Below are 13,683 nucleotides of genomic sequence, written 5' to 3'. Positions count from 1 at the left end.
GGTATTCAAATAATATTAATAATGATGCTTAATAATGTATATTGTTTAAAGTGTTTAAAAACAATTAGACTGTGGTATTCAAGGGCATGTGTTCATTTTGCAGTGTCTTCAATGGACTTTTCTGGCATATTTGCGATAATAAAAGGATGTAACGTAAGGCTTTGTTTCCATTTTTCTTGAAAAATGATTTACAATGCCCTGGCGAGCACTGGGCAGAGCATAGCATTTTTTCAGTGTTTTTTTCCCCTGTTAGTCAGTGCAAATGGCGGAGCTGGTTAGCTAATACGAGAGGAGTATATACTACTTCTCATTGGTAAGTAGTCGTGCGTTGTCCTATTGTGAGACGTTTTTGTGCTTCATTTTCTGAATGTTTTGAAGGGACTACAAAAGCGAACAACCCTCGATAGTTTGCATCTGAAAGTCACCGTGGAGGCGGGACCTATCGTGCCAACCTGGGAGAAGAAAGGTATCAAAATTTCAAACAAAATTTGAATTAAGATTAGTGTAAAGTTAGATTAAACTTATTTTTGAGTGTCTGCATCGTAATCCAAGTTCATTTAAATTTGTTTATGTTATGAGCGCGTTGCCATGCAAAAAGTCTGAACGAATTAATATTTTTTTTAGTTCATTTCAACAGGAAACATTTACAAGTTACAAGAAAATCAACATACGAGCTTAGTCCGGTAAGGAATTAAGCTCGTATCTCGAGGTACTACTACATGTTTCTTAAATGTCTACACAGCCCGGAAACACGGTAAGTACAAATGCCCTCTACTGGTAAGTTCAGAAACTACAGGCAACAATAAGTTTGAAAATGTTCAACTAAAAATGTTATTAAAATGACTAAATTTCAACAAAAAAAATAGACAAAAGTCAGCATCTTGTCAGTTTAGTAAACAGCTTATTTATTCCTTTATAAAATAGGTACAAATACATCAGTATTGTTTGTCGCCATTTTTTTTGTTTTTTGTCATTTCACACAAACAGAAAAAATCCAAAATATGTACAAGAGTTTACCAAAAATAACGTAGTTCTAATAAACACAGAGGTCTTGTAAACAGTATTTACAAAATATCCTTACAGTGAAAGTTTAGTTTTTTGTTTGTTTTTTGTTTTTTTTATTTTAATACAGTCCTGACGTTTTTCCTAAAAAATCTGCAAGCGGTAAAAACGCCAAACAAGAATTTTTTTTATAGTTTAAAATAAAAAAAATGTGTAGTTGTGCTTTCCGTTGAACAAAAAAAAAAAAGCCAATCAATGAAAACGAGCAATTTTCCTATTTTCTTTATACAAATGTAAATACAATTAAAAAGATTACATTTCTTAGCAATATTAAAACAGACAGCTTTAAATTTTCAACAAAAACAAAAAATACAATAAAACAAGTGCTGTCCAAACTCACAACAAAGCGCGAGAAAAACTTAAATGCTTAAATTCATCTTAAAAAAACAACAACAAAAAATCTGCATAGGCCAAGATATTCCATTTAAATTATCAGTCGTTATTACAAACAAACAATCGCAAACATTGAAATGAATTGAAACATTGAATGATTTAGTGTTTCTACATTTGTTAAAAGTAAAAAAAAAGACGTGTAACAAACATTTAATGGACTTTTTTTTTGTTCTTTAAGCATTTTGCACAAGAATTGACTTATTAAAAACAAAAAGGCTGCGTTGAATGTGTAACCACGGCAACCGGCTTGTTAAGGGGCAAATACTAACAGGTGTGTGTATAAACAGGCCCATGAAATGAATGTCAAAATAGAATATACTAATACATTTTGAAATGTTATGAAAATACTGTTAAAAATACACAGATGTTTTGAAAAATACAGGATGCCATAACAGTAACATAGATTTTTTTGTACCTTTATTTTCATTTATAAAAATGTGATACTTGTTGGTGAAATTCATATTTATGTCATGTTGAATGAATTATAACAAATAAGTCATTTTTCATGATAAAATGTCGCGTTTTTATTGAAATTTTATGGTAATTTAAGAGAAAAAAAATTTCCTTCCACTTTTGGTTTTAAAAATTTGACGTTTTATGTTGTAATTTTAAATTTAACTGTTTAAAAATGAGAATAAATTATTAAAATTACATTTTTTGGGAGAGAAATTGTGCATCTTTATAATAATTTTTAAAGAAATATTTTGGGGTATTTATATTAGAGGTGGGAACAAAATTAAGTTAATAATTCAGAATTTTTTGGTTCACAAAAATGTTTAAAATTAATATAAAAATTTCCTAACACCAAAAAATATGCTCTTATTTTGGAGGGGAAAGTCATCATGCACCTCATTTCAGATTGAGTCGTTTTTATCAGAGAATACTTCTTTCTCGTAAAAAAACAATTTATTTCCTAAAACGTGACACTTTTTAGTGAAAAACTACTTTTCTCATCAACGCGGGTAAAAAAAAATGGCTTTCAGTCGTTGCTGATTTGACTTTGAAGTGAAAAACGACGAAAGAAAACAAAATTATTTACACGTCTGCTGACAAAATGTACAAATGTGTGTTCAAAAAAAGTAGCCATGTTTGGACAGAATTAGCTGTTAAAAAAAACAACAACATTTTGTGGATTTCACGACACGACGAGACATCCGTGACTTTTTCTCTTCCCTAAACTCCCGTGAAATTGAGAGCGAGGACGACGAGGATGAGCGCCACACCTGATCCGAAGGCACGAGGTTGAGGGGGAGGGGCAGGAGGCGGAGCTACTTGAGTAGGGTGCGGTAGAGTAGCAGCGAATGGGCCGCGTTGGGCTCCTGCTCCAAGAAAAAGATGAAGTCCCTGAGGTTAACGCGGGTGATGCGCTGACGCGTGTACTGGCGAGACGTCGGGGGTGCCGTAGACGACGAGCCGCCTGGGGAGCCTGCCGAACTGCCTGACACCTGAGAAGACAAAAACCAAGGATGATGAACATCGGAATTGAAGGAATTTGGAACCAAATAGCCATTTTCATCCATCGATACCGCTTATCCAAAAAAATGGGGGGGTGCTGGAGACTATCCCAGCCAACTGCAGGCACCAGGCCGGGGACACCCTGAATCAGTGGCCAGCCAATCGCAGGGTGCAAGGAGGCAAAAGACAAAGAATCATCGCGAGGGGCAATTTAGAGGGTTTGAAAAGATAGCCTAGCTTAGCTTAGCCTAGCATAGCCTAGCATACATGCTTGTTTTTTTGGGAAGTGTGTAGAAATTTGTCCTCAGTATGTGAGGCCAACACACTAACCACTCGATACCAGGCCATGTGCAGTTAAAGACCATTGGAATTGGATATTTTTTTCATTTAAATGTACTGGTTTACATTTTCATTCAAAAACCTTACTATACTATGTCGTTTTTTAAAAGAAAAATAGCCTTACTATTGTATAGTAAGGCTTTTTTTCATTAACTATGTCGTTTTTTTTACCAAAAAAGCTTTACTATACTGTCTTTTTTTTTAACCAAAAAAGCCTTACTATACTATGTCGTTTTTTTTTTTTTTTTTACCAAAAAAGCCTTACTATACTATGTCGTTTTTTTTTTTTTACCAAAAAAGCCTTACTATACTATGTCGTTTTTTTTTTTTTTACCAAAAAAGCCTTACTATACTGTCATTTTTTTTTTTTTACCAAAAAAGCCTTACTATACTATGTCGTTTTTTTTTTTACTAAAAAAGCCTTACTATACTGTCGTTTTTTTTTTTTTTTACCAAAAAAGCCTGACTATACTATGTCGTTTCTTCACGAAAAAAAGCCTTACTATACTATGTCGTTTTTTTTTGTTTTGTTTTTTTACCAAAAAAGCCTTACTATAATATGTCGTTTTTTTTTTCTTACCAAAAAAGCCTTACTATACTATGTCGTTTTTTTTTTTTTACCAAAAAAGCCTTACTATACTAAGTCGTTTTTTTTTTTTTTTTTACCAAAAAAGCCTTACTATACTATGTCGTTTTTTTTTTTTTTTTACCAAAAAAGCCTTACTATACTATGTCGTTTCTTCACGAAAAAAGCCTTACTATACTAGGTTGTTTTTTTCACGAAAAAAGCCTTACTATACTATGTCGTTTTTTCACGAAAAAAAGCCTTACTATACTATGTCGTTTTTTCACGAAAAAAGCCTTACTATACTATGTCGTTTTTTTTTTAACAAAAAAGCCTTACTATACTATATCGTTTTTTCACGAAAAAAGCCTTACTATACTATGTAGTTTTTTTTTTACCAAAAAAGCCTTACTATACTATGTCGTTTTTTCAAGACAAAAAGCCTTACTATACTATGTCGTTTTTTCACCAAAAAAAGCCATACTATACTATGTCGTTTTTTCACGACAAAAAGCCTTACTATACAATGTGGTTTTTTCACGAAAAAAAGCCTTACTATACTATGTCGTTTTTTTACCAAAAAAGCCTTACTATACTATGTTATTTTTTCAAGACAATAAGCCTTACCATACCATGTCGTATTTTTCACGAAAAAAAGCCATACTATACTATGTCGTTTTTTCACGACAAAAAGCCTTACTATACTATGTGTTTTTTTCACGATAAAAAAGCCTTTCTATACTATGTGTGTTTTTCACGAAAAAAAGCCTTACTATACTATGTCGTTTTTTTACTAAAAAAGCCTTACTATACTAGGTTGTTTTTTTCACGAAAAAAGCCTTACTATACTATGTCGTTTTTTCACGAAAAAAAGCCTTACTATACTATGTCGTTTTTTCACGAAAAAAGCCTTACTATACTATGTCGTTTTTTTTTTAACAAAAAAGCCTTACTATACTATATCGTTTTTTCACGAAAAAAGCCTTACTATACTATGTAGTTTTTTTTTTACCAAAAAAGCCTTACTATACTATGTCGTTTTTTCAAGACAAAAAGCCTTACTATACTATGTCGTTTTTTCACCAAAAAAAGCCATACTATACTATGTCGTTTTTTCACGACAAAAAGCCTCACTATACAATGTGGTTTTTTCACGAAAAAAAGCCTTACTATACTATGTCGTTTTTTTACCAAAAAAGCCTTACTATACTATGTTATTTTTTCAAGACAATAAGCCTTACCATACCATGTCGTTTTTTCACGACAAAAAGCATTACTGCCTTCGGCAAATCGGAATAAAACTTTTTACTGAAAAGTGTAAAAGTGTTTAATATGAATCAAAAAGTTTTTCCACTTTCTTTTCTTCTTCTTATTTCATTTTCCTGACTACATGGTGAAGTGATCAGCCAAAGGTCGACGGCGGGAATCGAACCCAGGTATCCCCGACCGGAGTCCAGTGCACTAACCTCTGCACCACCAAGTAGACTACACTATTCTTTGTAATCATTTGAGTGTCTTGACAAGAAGTCCACAGAAACAATTAAGTGAAAAAGTGTCTCAACCGGGATTCGAACCCAGATCTCCCAGACGGAATCCGGTGAACAAACCTCTGCGCCACCAAGTGACGACACTTTCTGTGGTCATTGGAAGGTCTTGACTACAAATATGTAGAAAGAATTAAGAGAAAATGTTTCCCAACTAGGATTCTATACTGTCATTTTTTTAAAGGAAAAAAGCCTTACTATATATACTATGCCATTTTTTGGGGATAAAAAAGCCTTACTATACTGTGCCGTTTTTTTATATCAAAAAAGCCTTACTATATGTACTATGTGATTTTTTTGGGATAGAAAAGCCTTACTATACTATGTTTTTTTTACCAAAAAAGCCTTACTATACTATGTCATTTTTTTAGATAAAAAAGCTTTACTATACTATGTCGTTTTTTTTTAACCAAAAAAGCCTTACTATACTATCTCATTTTTTTTACTAAAAAAGCCTTACTATACTATGTCGTTTTTTCACGAAAAAACGCCTTACTATACTATGTCGTTTTTTAACGAAAAAAAGCCTTAGTATACTATGTCGTTTTTGATGATAAAAAGCCTTACTATACTATGTCGTTTTCTTGAATAAAAAAACCTTACTATACTATGTCGTTTTTTAACAAAAAAAGCCTTACTATACTATGTCGATTTTGGTGACAAAAAGCCTTACTATACTATGTCGTTTTTTCACGAAAAAAAAGCCTTACTGTACTATGTCGTTTTTTCACGAATAAAAGCCTTACTATAGTATGTCGTTTTTTACCAAAAAAGCCTTACTATATACTATGTCGTTTTTTTCACGAAAAAAAGCTTTACTATACTATGTCGTTTTTTCACGAAAAAAAGCCTTACTATACTATGTCGTTTTTTCACAAAAAAAGCCTTACTATACTATGTCGTTTTTTCACGAAAAGAAGCCTTACTATACTATGTCGTTTTTTCACGAAAAAAAAGCCTTACTATAATATGTCGTTTTTTAACAAAAAAAGCCTTACTATACTATGTCGATTTTGGTGATAAAAAGCCTTACTATACTATGTCGTTTTTTCACGGAAAAAAAACCTTACTATACTATGTCGTTTTTTCACGAATAAAAGCCTTACTATACTATGTCGTTTTTTCACGAAAAAAAGCCTTACTATACTATGTCGTTTTTTACCAAAAAAGCCTTACTATACTATGTCGTTTTTTCACGAAAAAAGCCTTACTATACTATGTCGTTTTTCACAAAAAAAGCCTTACTATACTATGTCGTTTTTTCACGAAAAAAAAGCCTTACTATAATATGTCGTTTTTTAACAAAAAAAGCCTTACTATACTATGTCGATTTTGGTGATAAAAAGCCTTACTATACTATGTCGTTTTTTCACGAAAAAAAAGCCTTACTATATATACTATGTCGTTTTTTCACGAAAAAAAGCCTTACTATACTAGGTCGTTTTTTCACGAAAAAAGCCTTACTATACTATGTCGATTTTGGTGATAAAAAGCCTTACTATACTATGTCGTTTCTTGAATAAAAAAGCCTTACTATACTATGTCGTTTTTTAACAAAAAAAGCCTTACTATACTATGTCGATTTTGGTGAGAAAAAGCCTTACTATACTATGTCGTTTTTTCACGAAAAAAAGCCTTACTATACTATGTCGTTTTTTTCACGAAAAAAAGCCTTACTATACTATGTCGTTTTTTCACGAAAAAAGCCTTACTATACTATGTCGTTTTTTCACGAAAAAAGCCTTACTATACTATGTCGTTTTTTACCAAAAAAGCCTTACTATACTATGTCGTTTTTTTCACGAAAAAAAGCCTTACTATACTATGTCGATTTTGGTGATAAAAAGCCTTACTATACTATGTCGTTTCTTGAATAAAAAAGCCTTACTATACTATGTCGTTTTCTTGAATAAAAAAGCCTTACTATACTATGTCGTTTTTTAACAAAAAAAGCCTTACTATACTATGTCGATTTTGGTGAGAAAAAGCCTTACTATACTATGTCGTTTTTTCACGAAAAAAAAGCCTTACTATACTATGTCGTTTTTTCACGAAAAAAAGCCTTACTATACTATGTCGTTTTTTCATGAAAAAAAGCCTAACTATACTATGTCGTTTTTTCACGAAAAAAAAGCCTTACTATACTATGTCGTTTTTTAACGAAAAAAAGCCTAACTATACTATGTCGTTTTTTCACGAAAAAAAGCCTTACTATACTATGTCTTTTTTTCACGAAAAAAAGCCTTACTATACTATGTCATTTTTTCACGAAAAAAAGCCTTACTATACTATGTCGTTTTTTCACGAAAAAAAGCCTTACTATACTATGTCGTTTTTTCACGAAAAAAGCCTTACTATACTATGTCGTTTTTTACCAAAAAAGCCTTACTATACTATGTCGTTTTTTTCACGAAAAAAAGCCCTACTGTACTATGTTGTTTTTTCACGAAAAAAAGCCTTACCATACTATGTCGTTTTTTCCACGAAAAAAAGCCTTACTATACTAAACGACAAAGTATAGTCGCAAACAAACTGTGGCTCTTTGTTTTTTGTTGTTCTATAAGTGAGGAACACGGGCAGTTGACGGAGATCAATTAACACACATGGAAGAAAAAAATGGTGAGGCCGAGGAGTGCCAAGTCAAAGCGGGAAACAAGATGGAGTGTGGACAATTACACTGATTGCACCGCTGTGTAAACAAATAGTGCTGCGTGTAGACTGGATTTAATTGTTAGCATGTGACGCATTCATACAACGCTATGTTAGTGTATGGGGTGGACTCAACAACCTTTCCTTACATTTTTCACTCATAAGTGTTACGTTACTAAAAGAAAAATGATTCGTTAGCATAGCATAGTTAGCATAGCATTAGTTTTGACTTTTTTTTAACTTATAAAACACATTTAGTGGTAATTTAAGAGAAAAAAAACACTTTGATTTAAAAAAAAAGACGTTTTATGATGAATTTTTAAACCCAACTGCTTAAAAGTGAGAATAAATTATTAAAATTATATTTTTGGGAGAGAAATTGCTATCTTGTTGGCTATCCTGTTGCTACTGTCATTTTTTCATTCAGCTATCCTAACATGCATGTTTTTAGGATGTGGGAGGACACCAGAGTACCCAGAGAAAACCCACCCAGGCATGGAAAGAACATGGAATCTCCACACAAGGGAAGTCGGAGATTGAACCCTCGATCGCTGAACTGTGAAGCGGACTTGCTAACCACCATAGTAGTTATATTCAAGAAATAAATGTTTCAACTCAAATATTTAAGACTTTTGTCCAAAAAAAGTATTTTTTTGCCTGTTTTACTCTACAAGTCAAGAAAATAAAATATATTACAAACAATGTTTCCTCTAAGCTTGCGCACTCTCGTCTTCTCTGCGCAGCAGCAATCATACGGCGCGCAGTAAATAAAATCCAAACTTGTTTTTTTTTTTTACCCCTTTCCTCATGATGGCGCCGTTTACGAGTCAGCCAGTGGGAGTAGTACTGTCCACTCGTGTTTTTTGTGTTTTACAACATGTTTTATATGAAAAATTAGAGGCAATATTGACATGCACCTGCTTATTGCAGGTGTGATACTAGTGTGCCCATAGCGAGCAATGATGATTTTTTTCTTTAAAAAAATGACATAGTATTGTAAAGCTTATTTTCTTCAAAAAAAAACGGCATAGTACAGTAAATTTTCTAATTATTTCCTAAAATAAACGACAGTATAGTAATGCTTTTTTAAATTGACATAGTATAGTAAAGCTTATTTTCTTCAAAAAACGACAAATAACAGTACATTTTCTAATTATTTCCTAAAATAAACGACAGTAAAGTAATGCTTTTTTAAATTGACATAGTATAGTCAGGCTTTTTTTTTCTTTAAAAAAACGACATAGTACAGTACATTTTCTAATTATTTCCTTAAATAAACGACAGTATAGTAATGCTTTTTTAAATTGACATAGTATAGTACAACTACTACCACTTCATTGAACTTTTCCTTGTTGAACAATCACTACATTTAAGAAAATACCACCATAATAAAGCACTATTTTTTTACCAAATCCCATCCCTACAAAAGTCTACATTTTTTGGTACTATTGCGTCTCATTCTTTTCACGTCAATCGCCGCTTGTGTATTCGTGAAAGACAATCCCGCCCACGGCCACGCCAATTATCGCCAATCACTAAGAAGCATGGTGACAGTCTGGCAGATTCGACCAATCAAAGCCATGCGTTCACCTGGACAGATGGACGAGGACTGAGAGAGATGTTGAAGGCCACGGAGTAGCTAGCACCCCCTACGGCGACAGAGCTTGCGTTAGCCTGGAGTGACGCAGATGCAGTCGGAAAGGTCAACGCCGCGACGGAAATTTCCGACTCGGAAGTTAACCACAATAACTAAGAAGCCATCTTGGTAGCAGTGAGAACAAAAAACAACACTAGGAGACCAATAAGTAAGCTAGGGGTATCAAACTCAGGACCGGTTTGTTTTTGGCTAGTATTAACAGAAACTAGTTTTTGGCTAGTATTAACAAAGACGTACCGTATTTTCTTACCTCCACGTATAAGCCACACCTTTAAAATGGCCTTAAAATCGTTGAATTTTACAATTTCTCTCGTATAAGCCGCACCCTGATTCACAAATTTCACCTCCATATTCATGGTTTTAATAGGGAGTACAAATGTGTTACTTTGAAGGGAAAATATTAAGAGAAATCATTGCAAATAGTTTTTGGTTGTGTTTTTTGGAGTTGACTGCACATAGACAGATTAAAATAGGAAGTCAAGTGACCAGTACAACCAGGATATGTGTCAGTAGCGGTCTATTTCACTAAGTTTTATGATAAACTACGATAAACTACGATAAACCACGATAAATCACGATAAACCACGATAAACCACGATAAACCACGATAAACTACGATAAACTGCGATAAACTGCGATAAACTGCGATAAACTGCGATAAACTGCGACAAACTGCGACAAACTACGACAAACTACGACAAACTACGACAAATCACGATAAACCAAGATAAACCACGATAAACTACGGTAAACTACGATAAACTACTTTAAACAACGATAAACAACGATAAACTACGATAAACTACGATAAAATGGCGGCGCCCTAAGCGAAAAATGGCAGGTACAAGAGTTTTTTTTCACATTTTATGCAAGGTATGGTTAATTTTTTTCTTGAATTCCATACATAAACGTCAAATTAAATTTAGTTTAGCATTTTATCTGTTTATCTTTTCTCTATTAAGAAATAAATGGCCGCATTGTCTCACGTTACAGCGTTTTTTTTTATGTGGCCTTCCAGTTTCGTGCATGTCAAATCTAATTTCTGCGCATATAAGCCGTACCCTTGATTCAGTCATTTTTTTTAAGCTACAAATAATATGCAAGAAAATACGATAAATACCATGTATCAGAAAATGAAATAGTGCATGCACTCAATCACATAATTATAGTTTTCTAGTTCAATGTCAAAATAAAAGTATTTAATTCAGTTTATACAGCTAAAAAAAGTCAGGGAGACCACCCTAGGGGGACTAGATCGGACCGCCTAGTGGCCCTGGGGCCGTATCTTGGACACCAATGCGGAAAGATGTTTGGTACAGTAAATTCGGCAATTATATTGCAAACAGGAAACTAATGATGCAGTATAATGGGACTAGATTGATTTTAAAATCATAATAACAACAAAAATTGTACTATTGATATTACAAAAAACATGATACTGGAGATATTTTACGATAAATCCGTTGCAGGTATCTTAAAATCCTTGGAAATGTAAAAAAAGTAAATATTAAAATACAATTAAAGCCCTGTCAGGTCATGGCGGGTGAAAAGAAAAGTCTAGAAAAGGGTAAAAAAAAATGAGGAGCAAGTCGGATTCACGAGGCAAAAAACAGCATCTGTCATTTTATCTGTTGACGGGCGCTCCCGGGCGTCATGTCACATGACATATCCATCCTACGGAACGTGCGGGAATATTTTCGATACATCGTTTCGGACGTTTGGTTTGTTTTCTGGAGCGGGAACCGAACGTTCGGTGGACGCTAACGACATGAAGTCACAACCAGCCGGTTTCACTTTATTTTTATCACTTTTAGAATTTTTGTTAGAATCTACTTTCATTAAATGATAAAATAATACTATTATTGAATGTGTATTATTTTCCTTAGTTGTGGTATAGCAAAGATGAGTGTTTGTTCTAATGCTAATTGCTGTTAGCGTTAGGCTAGAAAAAGTTAGGTTGTTATTCTTCTTATGGATACTTACTAATATAGCATAATTGGACTGTTTACCCTGCAAAAAAAACTATACAGTTCACATAAGGGCAACGAAATTGGAACTGACCTGCAAAGCGAACCTCAACTTCTACTCGGGTGTGACTTATCGTGACCGGATGTTTGGTCGCCGGGCTTTTTGTCCCCGGTCTTTTGGTTCTTTTTGGTCCCCAGTCAAATATACGTAGAAATTAAACAGTACTTAGATATTAAACTCTCTCTCTTAGATATTAAACTCTCTCTCTTAGATATTAAACTCTCTCTAATGAATATAATTTTGAGAGCTAGCTTCAACAGTAAATTCTGTCACCATTTGACCAGCGATCAAAAGACCGGCGACCAAAAGGGACCAAAAGACCGGCGACCAAAAGACCGGCAACCAAAAGACTGGCGAGCAAAGGGGACAAAAAGACTGGCGACCAAAAGACTGGCGACCAAAAGACCGGCAACCAAAAGACCGGCAACCAAAAGACCGGCAACCAAAAGACCGGCAACCAAAAGACCGGCGACCAAAGGGGACCAAAAGACTGGCGACCAAAAGACTGGCGACCAAAAGACCGGCGACCAAAAGACCGGCGACCAAAAGACCGGCGACCAAAAGACCGGCGACCAAAAGACCGGCGACCAAAAGACCGGCGACCAAAAGACCGGCGACCAAAAGACCTGCGACCAAAAGACCGGCGACCAAAGGGGACCAAAAGACCGGCGACCAAAAGACCAGGGAACAAACGTCCGAGCACCGTGACTTATAGTCCCCAAAAAAACGGTTCTTTATAAACTCTGTTTCTTAGATATTAAACTCTCTCATAAATATAATTTTGAGAGCTAGCTTCAACACTAAACTCTCTGCCACCATTTGTCCGGCGACCAAAAGACCGGCGACCAAACATCCTAGCACCACAACTACTACCCCCCCCCCCCCCCCCCAACAGTCCAATATCACCAACCCAATTTCCCACATCTCTCTTTCTAGTCTCCAGTGATGCTGTTAGGTGTCTCAAGGAATTTACATTGAGCACTTTATTGTGCGAGTACATTGCAGTGGGGGGGGGGGGGGGGGGGGGGTGAAAGACATTCATGAAAGGATAGCGAAAGAGGGGGGGGGGGCTTTTGCTTCTTGATGGTCTCTGGCTTTGAACCCTGAGTGACACCTGTGCCTTGATGCTGAAGCCAATATTGGATTTGGCCCAGGTCACTGCTTAGGGCGGTGGGTTAATAGCCCGCTTTGCCAGGCACACACTTCTTCAGCTTTGGACCCCCACCCCCCACCCCCGCCTTGGACAAACCTGCTGCCTCAGCACTACTACATCACTACACACACAAAAACGCACAAAAGCACACCCACACATTTCTCCAGGTAGCTTCATGGCGGCTTACAGTCTCGGAAAAGTCTATCTTCGATGCTAAGGGAAAAAAACGAAAGGAATCAACCCCCCCCCCCCCCCCCCAAGTCAGCTGAGAACTCGATATGCCTTCATGATGCAACATTGTTTTTATAACTTTGATGGAAGTTAAAAAAAAATGCTTTAAACTGATGTTTCTGCTCGAGGCTGGAAGGACAAATAGTGCAGAATAGAGATGTATACCAAACGTTTTTTTTGGGGTATTTTTTTTTTTAGAGAGTGGTGTAGTTTAGTTTAGTTTGCGGTGGTGCTGTTTGGAATGGGAAATGCTAATATGGATGGTGTTTTGGTTCGGAGGTGCAGTTTTGTAATAGAAACACTAGGGGGTGTCTTTCGAAAACTGAACAAAAGTATAAAAACGTGAGTTAAATAGAAACAAACCATTCTTTTTGGCGAAAAATTGTTAAGTGAAGATCGTTTAAAAAGATGGTTTGCTTGGAAACAGTATTTTGTCGCATTTGTGCTGTATTTGTCGCTAAAAAAGATGACAACTGAATGGAGGGTACGGCTTATATGCGCATAAATCAGATTGACAGAGACAATGTGACCGATATGGTCATTTATTATAAAATAGAGAAAAGATAAATAGTTAAAAAATGCTTAACAAAATGTATATTGATGTCTA

General features: G+C 34.9%; 1 protein-coding gene across 1 annotated transcript in view; it reads right to left on the bottom strand.

The window, feature by feature from the left end:
• Positions 1–890: 890 nt before the first annotated feature.
• LOC144194095 (transcription initiation factor TFIID subunit 4) overlaps positions 891–13,683 on the bottom strand; it is a 90,501-nt gene continuing 77,708 nt past the window's right edge. Inside the window, exon 16 of the mRNA XM_077712912.1 lies at positions 891–2,900. Coding sequence (XP_077569038.1) covers positions 2,724–2,900 — 177 coding nt within the window. The 3' untranslated portion in view covers positions 891–2,723. The remainder of the gene's footprint in view (positions 2,901–13,683) is intronic.

Source organism: Stigmatopora nigra, chromosome 3 (assembly GCF_051989575.1).
Source record: "Stigmatopora nigra isolate UIUO_SnigA chromosome 3, RoL_Snig_1.1, whole genome shotgun sequence".
NCBI lineage: Eukaryota > Metazoa > Chordata > Actinopteri > Syngnathiformes > Syngnathidae > Stigmatopora > Stigmatopora nigra.
Note: the sequence above shows the minus strand (reverse complement) of the source record. Positions and strands in the feature narration are given on the sequence as shown.